Genomic DNA, 17596 nt, shown 5'->3' with positions numbered 1-17596 from the left:
TAAAAAATAAATCTTATTGTTCCTTATTGTCCTGTGCAAATATGAAAAGAAATATAAGCTAGCTGGTGCAGTACAGGCATCAGAGAATTCACTCGTATCATCCTCTCGTAGGGTGCTCTTCTGAGATTCCAGTGAAGAAACATTATGGTAGGAAGACAGCCTTGAGGTTAAAAAAAAAAAAAAGTGAATTTAGGGCATATTTTATTCACCACGTAGCCTACAATAAAATAACACTGGGAAATAAATGCCTTTATAAATAAATAGATTTAATCATAAAGTTAACAAATTCATAAAAATAATATCGATTTACTTTCAAATTTGAAGAAAGTACGAGTTTTCCAGGCTTTCCTAAGCTAAATAAAAATGTCAACGTTGACAATTTCCAGGAATTAGGACGACCAGTGCGTCTATAAAGAAAAACCAGGACTCTTCAGAATTAGAATTCAGAACCAATTTCTCACTTGGGACACTGACATTTGAGTGGGCCTGGAAGCCTAAAGTGAAAAGGTCACTAAAAGGAGAACTGTAGTTGGCAAACAGGTAAGCGATTAACAGCATCAGAGGCCTTGCAACAAGTTCAGGCGAACACAGCCAGCACTGAGGAGCTTCGCAAAAGCAACCCGGGAGAGCGCAGCCCAGAGACTGCTCGCTTTCAAGATGGCGTCGCCGAGCCGGCGCGCGCCCAGCGGGGAGGGGCGTCGGGGACTAGGCCGGGGACGCGCGCGGGCTCACGGCGGCTGCGCGCTTGCGTGAGGGCGGGCGGCGGGGACGCGCGCGCGCGCGGCGGGGGCGGGTTCTGTGGAGCACCCAGCTGCAGCCGCGGAGCCGGACGTGTCCGCGAAGATGGCGGGCCGGGTGAGTGCCGGCCGGGAAGCCCCGGCTCGAGTCGGGGGCGCCGGGCTCGCGGGCACTCCGAGGTCCGGGCGGCCCGGGGAGGGGGAATGAAACTGAGCCATGGGGCGCTGGAGGAGCGTGGTACGGAGCAGCGCTTGAGGCGAGAGGGGGGCCGGTGGCAGGGGATTAGTCCTCCTCAGAAACTCCATCTCCTGGAGGGTGACCCTCGTTTCCTCGTCTCCTGCGCCTTCCTTAATCTTCCCTCTTCCTCCCCTGGGCCTCGGTTCCCTGGTCGTCCAGGTAGCCTCCGGCTCTTGTCTCCCAAGCCCCTCCGACTCCGGGCTCTGGGGGTTCCTCCGCACTCCGTGGAGGGCTTATTAGGTGGCGCCGCCAGAATGACTGCGGGGAGTCCGTCTGCTGCAGTGGGGCCAGGGGTGTGGGAAGGATCCCTCAGGAACCACATTCTGGTTCTTCACGAATAAAAGATCGTACGAACGATGGGGTGCGAATGAGTTTTCGGGTTAACCCCTGGCCATCTGGGGGACCTGTCAACTGTGGAGTCAGGCAGGAATGGCATTAGCTTGGAGAGGAGATGGATTTGGGATGTCGCGTTTTGTTTTTATAAATGACAGCCGGTCCTAACACTGCAAGATATGTTATAGTTTGAGGGTTTTAAATTTTACTTCCTCCTTTAGCGTCCAGAATCGCGGTGTAGGATGGGTTTGGTGAGGAAAGATAGGGCCCGTCCAGTGCTGTATTGCAGTTTGCAGAGAGCTAAAAGCTCTCTGAGGGATGGATCCTGCCTAGAGATTACACTGGTCATAAACCTGGGGACATTAACTGCGTCATTAGGGGCTAAGGATGTGCTTGACTGATTCATTTATACCAGAATATTTAAATAAGTTTGCATAAATTTATGCATATATGCAGATGTCCTGCCTAAAGGGAATTGTAGGTCATGAGATTCTAGAGTCAGAAGAGATCTTAAAGGTCATCTAATTCAGCCTCTTTCACTTCCTTTTCTTCATCACCTCTCCTTTTTTCTAAGGCTGGTCCCTGGACCTGTATTTCAGATTCCATTTTTTCCCTCCTCCCGAACCTTTCTCCTGAATAATCACTTCTTCTTAACCTACTCAGGCTTCTCCTTCCACCTGCACACCAGTCACCTTTTCTTCCTATTTTACAGCTAGAAATTTGGATAGACTCTGTATTTATTGTCTCCCATTTACTTACTACCAGCTCACTTCTCAAAACACTGCATTCTGAATTCTGGCTCTGTCATTCCACTGAAACGTGTCCCTAAACTTAATTGATATTTTTCAATCCTCCTATATGTACTTGGGATTGTTGACCATTGCCTCTTTAATGGAAGACACTCTTTCCATGGCTTCTCTGATGCCTTGTTTCTGTTTTGATTCATACTCTCTCTTGCAGACTCACCCTCCTCTACCCAGTTATTCAATGCTATTATTCCTCAAAGGCCCTCTCCTCACTCTCTGTTTTCTCCTTAGATAATCCCTTCTAGACCCATAGCTACAACTATCTACATGTCAGTGACTCTCAATATTTTATTCCTAGTCTAGACCTGTCCTTTAAGTTCTAAATTAATATGTTAGATTGCCTATTTAAAACTAAGGCCACTGAAATTCAGCTTGCTCAAATCTGAATCCAAGGTCTTAGCCCACCTAACTTGTTATCTTCCTATTTCCTACTTCATTGAATGGTACTGCCATCCATCCAGTTATGTAATCTGCAAAATGGGGGTGGGGAGTGTGGTCCACCTTTTATACCTTTTATCTATATCCTCCTCTGCATTCCCAGTAAAATAATTACTGAATTAATTATGCCTCCCCAACAAAAAAGGTATTTAATTAGGGCCAAAAAATCAGGAGCATTGTTGCTTTAAACCATACCCAACTACTGAAATCACCCCCTGGCCTGGTCACCCATTTTCTATCATTTAACTTCCCAAAACTCTCTCCAATAAGTGCACCTTTCTACATTTTAATTACTACCTTCTTTTCCCAAACTCCTCTCCTTTCTGGTATGGACTACTGCAGGAAGCTCCTGAGTGGTCTCCTTTTGACATTCTGGCTCACTTCCAATTCATTCTCCACATTGATGGTTCCTTTCTGTGCCAATTGGTACTTAAATTCCTCCTCAGTAGCATCCCATTACTTTTGGGAGAAGATCAAATACTTAACAAGGCCTTCAAGGCTCTTTGTGGTTTTCCCCTTGCTTCTTTCCATTCACTTCTTTACTGTCTGTGCTCAGGTTGTATAAACCTTTCAATTCCTTGAACCTACAGTAGTTTCTCTTTTCACAGGTCTTTGCTAGTGCTTTTTCCTTTCTTTATAATGTTCTGCCCTTAACCATTTGCCTCTCACTCAGAGATCACGCAGGGGAAACCTGACCTCACACTGTAAGTTAGGATCTTTTGTTACATACACTTGAAAAACTGTGTTCCTTCCTTAGGGATTTATCTTTCTCATTTAAAATGTATTAGTGTTATTATTTGCCTTGAACAGTAGAATTGACCTTCCATGAGAGTAGAAGAGATTGTGCTGGTCATTTACTCATCATCATCTGTGCTTTGCACACCTCCTGTCACTCAGTAAGCTTTTTTTTTAAGATGAGTTCTCACATTGGGTGTGGTGGCACACACTTGTAATCCCAGCTATTTGTAATCCTAGCGAGGTTGTAAGCACCCTACTGAGAATGTGTCTCAAAATAAAAAAATTAAAGGGCTGGATATGTGGCTCAGTTGTTAAGTGCCCTGTTCAAAACCTGGTATGAGAGAGAGAGAGAGAGAGAGAGAGAGAGAGAGAGAGAGAGAGAGAGAGAGAGAGATAGGTATCGATTTTCACTATGTTGCCTAGGCTGGTCTTGAACTCCGGGGCTTAAGCCACCCTCTCAGCTCAGCTTCATGAGTGGCTGGGACTTCATCATGATCATCTGCTCAACACATTTTTTTTTTTTTTTTAAAGAGAGAGTGAGAGAGGAGAGAGAGAGAGAGAGAGAGGAGAAAGAGAATTTTTAATATTTATTTTTTAGTTCTCGGCGGACACAACATCTTTGTTGGTATGTGGTGCTGAGGATTGAACCCAGGCCGCACGCATGCCAGGCGAGCGCACTACCGCTTGAGCCACATCCCCAGCCCTGCTCAACACATTTTGTTGACCATGAGCCTACTGGAGCCTACTGTCTATTTGCTCAGGTAATAGAGGGTTGTATTAGGCAGCTTTCCATCACTATAAAAAATGCCTGAGATAATTAACTTAACAAGAGAAAAGACTCATTTTTGGCTCACAGTTTCGGCAATTCCAGTCCATGATCCACTGACCCCACTGTTTTGGCCTGTGGTGAGGCAGCACATCATGGCAAGAATGTTGGACAGAGCAAAACTGCTCTCTTCTCCAGCCAGGAAGCAAAGAGAGAGGAGGTCATTTGGGTCCCACATTTCCCTTTAAGAGCGCATCCCCAATAACCTAATGTGATCCCACCTCCTCCAGGTCCACAACATCTCCCAATAGAGCCATCCTGGGGACCAAGCCTTTTAACATGTGGACCTTTGGGGGACATTCAGCATCCAAATTATTGCAATGGTGCGTCACCCTATAGCTAGCCCATTTTACTGCCACACAGCTCTGTACAAAAGGTCTTTTTTACATGGAGTTTCCATGTAACTTTTACACATAGGTATTATTTCTGCTGTTTAAAGCTGCATAGAACTGCATAGAATTTCTTTTCTATATGATAGCTTCTCCAATATTTGAAGACAGGTTCCAGATCCCTTCAGATTTTCAAATATGCAAGTAAACATCTCCAATTTATCACATATCCAGTATTTCAGACCCTTAATCATTTAGGTTATCTTCCTTTGGAAATACTTTTGTCAACCTTTCTTCTAAAAGGTGTCTAAAGTGGTGGAACATGATGATCAGAAAAGAATGTACTTGAACTATTATTTCCTTGATCTGGACACTACCATTATTAATATAGGTTAAAATTGTTTTAGCTTTTTTTCCTGCAATAAATCACACTCTTGGCTCATATATTGTTTGCAAACAAAACTCTAACATTCTTGTGTGTGTGTGCATGTGTGTGTGTGTGTGGGGGGGTACTGGGGATTGAACCCACTGAGCTATATCCCCACCCCTTTTTATTTTCTATTTTGAAAAGGGGTCTTACTAAATTGCTGGGATTACAGGTATGCACCACTGTGCCTAGCTCTCATGTTTTAAAATAAGCTCTTCCACCCCCATTCTGAGTATTGGGCAATTGTTTTTTTGAACCTAAATGCATGACCTACCCCTTTCTTTTTAGGTCAGGGCATGTCTGCTACTTGTTGAAGGTCTTAATTTCTTCATGTTAGGAACAAAATAGTTTTCTCTTCCAGTTTTGTTTCATCTGTAGGTTTAATAATCTTAATTTCTGTGTCTACATTCAAGTCATTTATAAAGTGTAGAATAAGACAGGGTCAGAAATACCCCTTGAGCTTGCTCTTAGTGATCTCTCCTCATTTGCCTGAGAAATCAATCCTGTAAGGTAGGTAGTATTATCTTTGTTTTACTGAGGCGGAGGAAGGAGGGAGAGGCAGGTTCGTGCGCTAAGTAATTTGTCAAGTTCATGTAATTCTCAAGAAGCAGGATCAGGATTTGAACTCAGGTCAGTTTGACACTGTTTCCTTGTTCACCAAATTAGTTGCAAGGACATAATGAAGACTAGATTTACTTTACCTAGAACTTTTTGGATTTTGATATCAAAATTTAATTTGTAGAATTTACCTTCTATCTTTTGGAAAATCTGAACAATTTTGGCCTATCTCTATCAATTCTTCTGAGAGCCTTAATTTTTTAAGGCTAAACTACTTATTGGTGCTTAAGAGTTCATCTTGCTACAATACTTTTTAAATATTGTCTTTTCATCTGCAATACTCTTAAAATGGACTCTGTATTTCCTTTTTGTGGGAGACAAGATATTTTGAGTTATATTTGGTTATTTTTGGCATTCTGACATTGTCTTGTAAATAGCATTAAATTCTTTGTATAACTGAGGATTTTTTTTTCTATTGCTGATTATTGCCATTGATAGTATTAGTAACTTGTTTATCTTGTCCTTGTCTTTCTGGCCATCAACACCATAGTTCATTTGAGAAAGTACTGAGGAATGAAGTGTTATATTATTCAGCATTATTACCATCTGTGTCATCAGAATTTGGTTAATTCCTAAATATATTAAAGTCCCTAATCTGAGAAGTAAAGAACCTAAAAAAACAAGAATTTGGTCATTTGTGAATTTATTGTATGATAAAAATATAAAATGGTAAGTTGTTCACATTTTATAATAAAACAATTGATTTGGCATCTCAAAAAGATTCAATTAGGTAATAAGTTTTCTTACCCATTTAAATAAAAAAAATTGTTAGTAATAAAGCAGATTCTAAATTTATATTTTTCATTGCTTACATTTAAATACTGACTCTTCTTCATAAATGAATAGCGTAGACAGATGGCTGCCACTGCCCTAGGCCTCCACATACATCCTCTTTCAGAAGTCTTATGCTTCAGCTGCTCTGGAACTGTGGAATCAAAAGTAGAGGAAGATGGAATCCAAAGTGCAGCAGTCATAATTTAGGAAAGAGCTGATTCTGGGTAGGAGGAGGTTCCCTAATAAAACTTCTCTCCTTGACAGTTGCTTTCTCATACTTTATACACTACCACCTACCCACTACTGAAATAGAGAAGAAGAAATGTTTTTATAAACAACAAGGACAAGCCTTTGTAAAAATATATACACATGAATGCAAATAAAACCAGTGGATCTCTTCCTAAGTCCTTAAATCTCATTGAGATAATCTGTTGAGAAGAAATATGAGAGAGATTATATTACATAGGAACCTAAGGGAATGAACTCTCTTAGGAGTTGACAGTTGTTATAGGAAAAATTTTACCTAATCCAATGCTTTGACTAGGATGGGCCAGTGTTCATTATTGGGATACTGAAGAAGCTTTTGTAGATTTGTTTAAAATCTAGTCATTTATAACACTTTATGGGTAAATTATATCATTACCAACTAACCAATCTCCAGATGAATTTTTGGAACTCTAACTTGTAAATTGGTAATAACTCATGTGCAGTGACACAAGTCAAAACAAATACTATAAAATGTTTGATAGTCTTATTTCCTAAATAAAAGTTTTGCTATCCAAAGCATATCAATTTTATGCAATTTATATGCATTATTGTTTTTGTTTACTAATTTAATTGAGATTTTAAAAGTCAGATGCAGGCTGGGGCTGTAGCTCATGGTAAAGCAGTTGCCTAGCATGTGTTAGGCACTGGGTTTGATCCTCAGCACCACATAAAAATAAATAAATAAAATAAAGGTATTGTGTCCATCTGCAACTAAAAAAAATTTTTTTAAAGTCTTCAAATGCAATACATTTTAGAAAATAAAGTTGAATTCTTGCTGGGTGCAGTGGCTCAGAAGCTAAGGCAGGAGAATTGCAAGTTTGAGGCCAGACTCAGCAACTTAGTGAGACCCTATTGCAAAAATTATATTATTATTATTATTATTATTATTATTATTATTATTATCATCATCATCATCATCATCATAAAGAATGGCTAGGGATGTAGCTCAGTGGTAAAATGCCCTGGGTTCAATCCCTAGCACACACACACACACACACAAAAAAAAAAAATTAATTCTTTAAAACACCATTAGGTAGCTTTTATCTGAAACCCAGAGGAATTCATGCTTAGAATGGAGTGGATTTATTCTTTTTCCTTTTCTTCCTTCTTCTTTTTTTTAAAATTAAAAACATTATTTTTTTGCAGTACTAAGGATTGAACCAACCCCAGGAACACTTTACTACTGAGCCACATCCCTTGCTCTTTTAATTTTTGAAAAAAAAAAAAAAAAAAAAAAAGGCCTTGCTAAGTTGCTGATGCTGACCTCAAACTTATTCTTCCTACCTCAGCCTCCCTAATTGCTCAGATTATAGGCATGCACAATCACACTCCACAGATTTATTCTTTTTTCAAGTATTTAAGTTAAGGTGCAAATGTATAAGGTGAAAGTATATTATTTTACTATTGAAAATTCTTAAATTGGCCAGTGAGAACACTTGCTATAGTGCTGTTGTTGAACATCCCTACCCTGGGCAATTGTTTTATGAACCTAAATGCATGTATGGTATGGTATTTTAAGTAAAAATCTCTTAGATCCTTTTCATCTTTTAGTATTATATTCTTAATAAGACTCCGAGACCTACCTTACACTGACTTCAGTTTCCTAGTAGTTTAACCTCATAATTTCCAACTTAGTTTTTTTGATGAAAGCTGAGCTGAATATTCCTTCTGTCGCTTTAACTATTTTCAGAAGCTCTAAGCATTTTAAACAAGTATAATTCATATACAGTTTAAGAGATACCAACATGATGAAAAGTACAACAAATAATATAACATATTCATGTGATCACTCACACTTAAGAATTATCAACTGTGATATTTGCTTTAGATCTTCTTTTATTCTTGTTTTTTTTTTTTTTTTTTGATACTGGGGATTGACCTTAGAGCCACTCTACCACTGAGCTGCATCCCCAGCCCTTTTTATTTTTTGAGACAGGGTTTTGTTAAATTGCCCAGGTGACCTTGAATTTACAATCTTGCCTCTGTCTCCCAAGTAGCTGGAATTACAGCTGTGTACACATGCCTGCGCCCCCTCCACACACACCTGATTTTTTTCTTTTTAGAAATAAAATATTACAGATCCACTTGTGTCCTTTTTTGTATCCCCTTTTGATTCCACTGAACTTTTCCAGAACTAACCATTAGTCTAACATAGGTATAGATTCTTTCTATATTTATGTGTTTGTTCTAGTAAAAAAATATAATAGTTTGTGTGTCTTAAAAATACAACCTGCATTGTTCATCTTTGAGATTTGGCTCTGTTGATGTGTGTGTGTGTGTGTGTGTGTGTGTGTGTGTACACACATTGAGAGAGTGTGTACTAGTTGATTATGATTAACAATTATCTATACGTCTGTTAGAGAACAACTTGGATGATTTCCAATTTTGTGTTTCCTGGAGTCTACATTCTTGTATCTGTCTCCTTGCATATGCATGTAGGAGTTCTTTTTTTTTTTTTTTTTTGGTACCAGGGATTGAGCCTAGGGGCGCTTAACCACTGAGCCACATCCCCAGCCCTTAGAGACAGGGTCTCGTCGAATTGCTTTAAGGCCTTGATAAGTTGCTGAGGCTGGCTTTGAACTCATGATCCTCCTGCCTCAGCTGCTGGAGTTGCTTGGATTAGAGGCATGAGCCACTGCTCCATGCACAGCAAGAGTTTCTTTTGAGTATATGTCTAGAGGTAGAATTACTAGGTGAAAAGTTATATTCATTTTTACTTAGTTATTCTAGTTTACACCCTCGTTAGCAGTATATGAGTGCCTGTTACTCATACTCTCTTCAATATTTAATATTACAGACATTTTAACTTTTTCAATATTGTTTACATTTTGAATTTTTTCCTGATTATTAGTGAGATTGAGCATTTTTTCTATTGGTCATTGACAGTTTTCTTTTCTATAAATTATTGTATAGATTTTGCCCATTTTTTATTGGTTGTTCAAAACATTACATAGCTCTTGACATATCATATTTCATACTTTAGATTCAAGTGGGTTATAAACTCCCATTTTTACCCTGTATACAGATTGCAGAATCACATCGGTTACACATCCACCTTTTTACATAATGCCATATTAGTAACTGTTGTATTCTGCTACCTTTCCTATCCTCTACTGTCCTCTCCCCTCCTCTCCCATCTTCTCTCTCTATCCCCTCTGCTGTGATTTAATTCTCTCTCTTGTTTTTTTTTTTTTTCCCCTTTCCCCTCACAACCTCTTATATGTAATTTTGTATAACAATGAGATAACAATGAGGGAGTTTTTGCCCATTTTTTTGGTTGGGTTTTTTTTTGTTGTTGTTTGTTTGTTTACTGATTTGTAGTTTTTCCTTTTTCTTGGTGGCTGGAGTAGGGCATGTTTTGGATTCTAGTCCTTTGTTAGTTGCAAATAGCTTCTTCCAGGTGATTTTATTCATATTGTTCATAGTTTTAGATATAAGTTTTATTATAGTTAACTTTTTTTTAAACATAAGATTGATGCTTTTGTGTGTTTTTCAGGAAATCTTACCTCATCCTGAGACTATAAAAGTTTTTTTAAAAAAAGTTTAAAATTTTAGGGCTGGGGTTGTGGCTCAGTGGCAGAGCGCTTGCCGAGCATGTGCAAGGCACTGGGTTCGAGTCTCAGCATCACATATAAATAAATAAAGGCCCATCAATAACTAATAAAAATATTTTTTTAAAAAGTTTAAAATTTTATTTTCCACATTTTGTTGATTAATTCAACTGGAACTCGATTTTGTGTTCAGCGTGAATTATAAAGCTAATTTTATCTTTTCCACATGTGTAATCAGTTGTCCCACTATCACTTATTGAGTCCATTCTTTCCCCCCACTGGTTTGTAATGCTATCTCTATTTTAAATCCAGTTCCAATATGTGTGGGTCTGACTCTGGACTCTACTTACCCTGTTACATTTTTTTATTTGTTAATATATGTATAGGTAGCACTGTCTTAGTGGCCACAGCTTTAAAATTTTTCTTGCTAACCCATGTTTTTCTTAATTTTGTATTTTTTGGCCATTTTCCATGTAAATTTTAGAAGCAACTTAATCTCTCTTCCTTTTAAAGAAAATGTACACTATTTATTGCTTTTGATTTTGACTTTTTTTCCTCATATTTTACAAGGGCTGACACAAAGAGTACTTCAATAAAATTCAGCTGAATAACTTTAGGAAGCTTATTTTTTTCCTTAACTTTGTTTTGATTTATTGTTAGCCAAAAAGTGCTAAAAATTTTTCAAAATTATGAGCTATAAATTTGAAACCATATGAATTAACATCAGCTGTTTATGAGTAAAGCAGGGTATTTTGGTCCTTTCCTATATTCAGAATGAGGCGTGAATGTGCCGATGGATAGGAAAGTTATTAATTTCAGGTAAGAAATAAATTAGTAACTTTTGAAATCTAACCTTTATTTTAAAAATCACTAGAAAAGAGCATTTTGGGGCTTCATTTTTTTATTGCAAAGTATTTTTAATGTTATGTGTTTATGAATAAATAACACTTTGTGGTTGGTTTGACAAGCAATGAAAATAGGAATTATCACTAACTGTGGGTCTTCAAAAAAAAAAAAAAAAAACCTCTGTATTGGGAATTTTAAAAAGATTAGTTATCCTAGCTACTTTCCTTTTAGAGAATAATAATGACAAAATTTTGTGAGATGATAACAGATTTGGTTCCCCTTGTTTAGAAAGGAGCCTGGCCTATTATTCAGTAAATGATTGTTCAATAAATGAACATGACATTTATTTCTGAATACCTCAATAAATGATCTTTTACTACCATGTCTGCAATGTGGTGAGTCAAGCACTGTACCACTGAGCCACGACCCCAGACCCCCTTTTTGTTTTATTTTTGAGACAGGGTCTTGCTTGGTCTTCCTAGTAGCTGGAATAATAGGCATGTCCTTACTGCACTCTGCCTAGCAGTCTCTTAACAAGTTCTCCAGGTGATTCTGCTACAAGGTGAAGTTGAGAACCATTGACTTTGTATATCAAGCTCTACAAGTTAGATTTGTAGATTTTTTTTTCCAAATTTCTTCCAAATATATATGCAAACTTTTTATTTTTAGGTTTCAATGTTATTGTTTTTTCTGCCTTTTAATACTTTCACCTATAACTAATTTTCAAATATTTAAGAAAGCCTGGTTATTTCTTGTAATATACTGGATTAAGTTCCCTGACTGAAAAATTTAAAATGCTAGGTTAAAAAAAATTAAAAATTGAGTTCATAGAGCTTACTTGTCAGAAAGTAAAGAATCATCAAAACAAGGTGGAAGTGGAAACTCAGAGATGTAAGCCAAGTGTTTTTGCTTTGAAGATATTTATAAATTTGGTTGTGCTTCCTTCTCAAGAAACTCAAGAGAACAGAGATAAAATTTAGTAAGTTTTATGATAGAAACCCCTCAGTAAAGATGGTATCTTAAGGGACTATCTCTTATAACAAATGTGGACAAAGAATAAACTTTTCCCATCCAGGGAAAATTTTCTCTTTAAAAAATTTGTCCTGGGCTGGGGATGTGGCTCAAGCACCACATACAAACAAAGATGTTGTGTCTGCCGAAAACTAAGAAATAAAATATTAAAAAATTCTTTCTCTCTCTCTCTCTCTCTCTCTCTCTCTCTCTCTCTCTCTCTCTCCTCACTCTCTCTTTAAAAAAAAAATAAATAAAAAAATAAAAAATTTGTCCTTTTTAGATATACATGACAGTAGAATGCATTTTTATATATTATACTCATATGGAAAAAAAATGGAGTATAACTTATTCTAATTGGGATCCCAATCTTGATGTGGAGTACATGATGTGGAGTTACATTGGTCATGTATCCATATATGAACATAGGAAAGTTATGTCTGATTCATTCTACTGTCACCAGTCAGGGAAATCTTCTATCTCCAACTTTGATGTTGCTAGGTAGGGTTAAAAAAAAAATTACCCTGAGAATTTTCACCCCTAGGTTGACCTCCATGCAGATTTGAATCCCAACTTTATGCCCCTTGTTATGAAGTCTTAAGGAATTAATTAAGTGTAAAGTGATACAAAGTGACAGTGCCTCAAAGTGCCAAGAATGCTTAAGCAGCTGCAAGCACAAAGCTTATGAGAGAACTCATCTTCCTGGGACTTAAAGAATTCCTAAACATAAAGTTGTAAGAAATATGAACTCAGAGTCACAAAACACACAAAGAAACAAGACACAATGAATGAGAGCCAACAGAAAGACCGAAGGGCAGTCAGAATTGCAAAGACTTAAAATATTGGAGTTAGCAGACACAAATATTCATAAATGCATACATTTAATATGCTTACAGGAATGAAAGTGAGAATTTAAAATAGAAGTGAAGAGCAAGTATTTGAAAATGACCAGGTAGATTTGAAAAAGAATCAAACATGATGGCTGGGGTGTATCTTGGTGTTCCCCACTTGCCTAGCCTGTGCTAGGCCCTCAGTTGGATTCCCCAGCACTGCACCGCCCGCCCCCACCCCCCCCAAAAAAAAAAGATCAAGCAAAATAGCTGAAAGTGAAAAACTATTATTCTGTAATTGAGATTGAGAACTCAGTGGCTTAAAAAAAGTTATAATGAAATTGAGAACACAATGTGTAAGTTTAATAAAAGATTAGAGCTAAAGATAGAATTAGGAAATTGGAAGATCTGAAAAAATCATTCAGGATGAAGTACAGAAACAAAAAAAAATGAAAAGTAATGTAAGAGTTTAGAGAACAAAGAAGGGGGAATAAGAAGGTCAAGTCTAGTAGAAAGAATTCTAGGGAGAAAAGCATGGAAAATACTGAGGCAAAGGCAGTATGTGAAGAGAGAATGACAGGGAACTGGTGTAGAACACCAGCCCACAAGTTCAAAAAAGCCTAAAGAATCTTGAGTAGGGTCAAAAGAAAACAAATTCACCCTGAGACATCTTTTAAAGAAGCTGCATAATGTCAAAGAAAGAGAAGTTTTAAAAGCCATCAGAGAAAAAAAGATAATATCTTCAGCAGATAACTAGATGATCCGGTGATTTCTTGACCATAATAATGAAAGCCAGAAGACAAGAAATAATATTTTCCAAATCCTTATATATATATTTTTCTCTCTCTCCTCTTATCAGGCCAGAGTCCTGTCAGATTAGGGTCCAATCCTTTTGCTCTCATTTAACCTTAATTACCACCTTAAGGCTCTATCTCCAGAATAGTACAAGGGGTGGGATGGGTAGATGTGAATCTTTTATGTGTTAATTTGTGTCATGAGTAGGGGGCAAAATTCGGTCCATAGCACATACCACTTAAAGACAGACAGAAGATAGGCGATAGAGTACAAGAAATTTGAAATACTTATATTTGACAGGACTTGTACCTAGACTTTATAAAGAACTACAAATCAGTAATTAAAAAATGACAGAAAGCCAGCATAAAAATGGACAAAAGATTCAAAGAAGCATTTTACAATGACCGTGTCTGAAGCATTTGTTTTTTTTTTTAAAGAGAGAGAGAGAGAATTTTTTTTTAAAGAGAGAGTGAGAGAGGAGAGAGAGAGAGAGAGAGAATTTTTAATATTTATTTTGTAGTTCTCGGCGGACACAACATCCCTGTTGGTATGTGGTGCTGAGGATCGAACCCGGGTTGCACGCATGCCAGGCGAGCGCGCCACCGCTTGAGCCACATCCCCAGCCCGAGAGAGAATTTTTAATATTTTATTTTTTAGTTCTCGGCGGACACAACATCTTTTTTGTATGTGGTGCTGAGGATCGAACCCGGGCCGCATGCATGCCAGGCGAGCACCCTACCGCTTGAGCCACATCCCCAGCCCCTGAAGCATTTGTTAAGTGCTTAATTAACTCATTACTCATCAGCGAAATAAAAATTTTGAGCCTGAAAGAGATATCACTTCACATTTACCCAAAAGTTAGATCAAGAACAGAGTCCAAGTATTGGTAATGATGTGGAGCAACTGGAACTCTCATACACTGTTGACAAGGATGAAAATGAATGAGTACAATGTCTTCTGAAAATTATTTGGCAAAATTAGCTAAAACTGAGCATATGCAAGTATGTCCATTATCTGGCCATTCTGCTCATTGGGAGAGGGGAAAGGATTATATCCAAAAGAAATGTATACAAATATTACTCAAAAGACATATACAAACATGTTTATAACAACAGTATCATAGTAATTCAAAGCTGGAAACAAATGGATAAGTAATGAAAGTATATGCTATAAAAAGCAATGAAAATGAATAAAATATTGCTGTATGCAATGACATGGATGAATCACAGTCATGATGAAGGGTACAAGTCAGAGACAAAAGAACAAATGCTGTATGATTCTGTTTATATGACATTTTCAAAAACAGGTAAAGCTATGATTTCTCTCTCTGATGGAAATCAAGATTGCAGCTATCTATGGTTGGGGGAGGAGGGACAGTGGGAACAGTAAGGGATGCTGGTAATGTCCTCTTTCTCCAATTAGGTGTTTTGTCCCTGGGTATGTTCACTTTGTATAAAAGGAACCAAGCACAAAGTACTTTTCTATGTGCATGTTTTCTTCAATAAAAACTTGATTTAAAAGAAATGGTAATGTTCTTTTTCTTAAACTGGATGATAGATACATGAAACTTGTATGATGGTGTTTTAGATCTTGTATTTTATAACTATTCCTATTCAATATTAAAAATGACATAAAAAGTAATCACTACTTTGTTTTTAATTTAAGTATCTGCTGCATCTATCACATTTTAGATATTTTAAAAATATTTTTTCCAAAAAAGAGTAGTAGGCTAGTAGTTCCTTTTTGCCTTCTGTCAGCCATTTTTTACTCAATTATTTGTAAATAATTATCTCTACTGAATTATTTCTAAAGAATAAAATAGGAAAATAATAATATTATATTTTACTTATATTTATTAAGCTCCATTTATTAAATGAGAAACTTCTCAATATTACAAACATGAATTTTTAGTGTGAAATTTTATAACATGAAATTTTAGTTATGTTTAATAATAGGGATTCAGATCAAAATCGGCAATTTAGATAATTATAGTGGAGACTTTTGGGTGTAAGTCAATAGATCATGCAGCTTTGAAGACCTTGAAGTTTGTTAGACCTTAGACCTTATGATATTCTCTGTGTATCACTTTTTAAAAAAAAATACTTTTTAGTTGTAGTTGGACACAATACCTTTATTTTATTTATTTTTACGTGGTACTGAGGATAGAACCCAGGGCCTTGCACATGCTAGGTGAGCTGAACGTTCAACCACTGAGCCACAGCCCCAGCCCCTGTGTATCACTTTTTAAATTTAATTTTGAACTGGAGTCAGTATTGTTTTGATTTCTTTACAACTTTTGGGGCCAACTTTTCAGAGTAAAAACACTAAGTTACTGAATAAGATCTTAAAATTAAATGGTATTTTACAGTTTTGAAAACACCTTCACGGATCTTTTCTTGTTAGATTCTCAGAGCAACCATATGAGTTGGCACTCTCAAAATTCAGTTCACAAACAAAATTCAACTGAAAAACAGACAGAAAAACCCACAGCTAACATTAATTATACTTAATGCTAAAGACTGAAATCTTTCCCCCTTAAGATCAGGAAAGGTGTCTTAAGAGCAAGGATGTCTACTCTTGCCACTTCTATTCAATACTATATGGAAGTTCTAGGTAGGGCAGTTATGTAAGAAATAGAAATAAAAGACATCTGTGAAAGAAAGAAAGAAAGAAAACTCTATTTGTGGATTGCATGATCTTATATATATAGAAAATCCCAAAGAAATTTTACCAAAACAAAAATTTGTTTGAGGTAATAACCAAGTTTAGCAAAGTTGTAGAATATAAGATCAATATCCAAAAAATCAGTTACATTTGTATACACTAGCAAAGAGCAATCTAAAAAATGAAATTAAGAAACTTAATTCAGAATAGATTTAAAATTCTTAGAAGGGAATATTAAAATCTGCATGACCTTGGATTAAGCAGTGTTTTTTTTAAGATGTGATATAAAAGCAGAAGCAATTAGGAAAAATATGTAAATTGGACCACATCAGAATTAAAAACTTTGATGGGTCGACACTATCAAGAAAGTGAAGACAACTCACAGAATGGGAGAAAATATTTGCAAATTATATATCTGATAAGCATTCATATCTATGTACTTGTATTAGGGTTATTTAGAGGAATAGAATCAATAGAATATATGCATAATTCTAAAAGGGAATTTTTTTAGTTTGGCTTATATGGTCAGAGGTCACAGTGGCTGTCTGTGCACTGGAGAGTCAAAGGAACCAGTAGCTGCTCAGCCCCAAAAGCTGGGAGCCCCAGAACAAGAGGGACTAATGATATAGCCCTAACCTGAACCTGAAGGCTTGGAAGCTCCCTGGAGAGTCACTGTGCGAATTAACATTGAAGAGCTGAAGAAGTTGGAGTCTGATGTTCTCCATAGCAGCAGCAAAAAATGAACCTGCTCAAGAGGAATTGAGCTTACATGTGTGGCTTCTGCTTTTGTTCCACAGCCCCTAGTCTATTGCTTGGTGCCACCCATACAGAAGGCAGGTCTTCTCCCCTCAGTTTACTGACCCATATGCTAATCATCTCTGAAAACACACTCACAGATACACTCAGAAGTGAGATTTACTAATTTCCTTAGGTGTCTCTCAATCTGATTGAGTTGACATTGAAGATTAACCATCATATTACTTGTAGGTATATATCTAAGAGAATTGAAAACATGTTCATAATACATTTATGCATGGATGCTCATAGCAGCATTATTCATAATAGCCCCAAAGTGGAAACAACTCAAGTGTCCATCAGCTGAGGAAATGATTAAATGTGGTATATCCTTACAGTGGAACATTATTCAGCCATAGAAAAGAATGAATTCTGTATAAATGCTACAATCTGGATGAACCTAGAAAACATTATGCTAAGTGAATAGGCCAGACAAAAGGACAAATATTGTTAACTGTAGCACACAGCATGAGGTTGAATGGGTTCTGTCTCATGAATTCAAGGAATGAGATCCATGAACACAAAGGGTGAGAACAAAGAAGCAGGATTTATTAAAGTAATAGAGAGCAGAGC

General features: G+C 37.0%; 1 protein-coding gene across 1 annotated transcript in view; it reads left to right on the top strand.

Annotated features, from left to right (window-relative positions):
- Positions 1 to 781: 781 nt before the first annotated feature.
- Positions 782 to 17596, top strand: part of Nsf (N-ethylmaleimide sensitive factor, vesicle fusing ATPase) — a 155368-nt gene continuing 138553 nt past the window's right edge. The window contains exon 1 of the mRNA XM_026408235.2: positions 782 to 855. Coding sequence (XP_026264020.1) covers positions 844 to 855 — 12 coding nt within the window. The 5' untranslated portion in view covers positions 782 to 843. The remainder of the gene's footprint in view (positions 856 to 17596) is intronic.

The sequence above is a fragment of the Urocitellus parryii genome, chromosome 7 (assembly GCF_045843805.1).
Source record: "Urocitellus parryii isolate mUroPar1 chromosome 7, mUroPar1.hap1, whole genome shotgun sequence".
In the NCBI taxonomy this organism is placed as follows: Eukaryota; Metazoa; Chordata; class Mammalia; order Rodentia; family Sciuridae; genus Urocitellus; species Urocitellus parryii.
The sequence above is the reverse complement of the archived record's forward strand: the minus strand, read 5'-3'. Positions and strand labels throughout refer to the sequence as shown.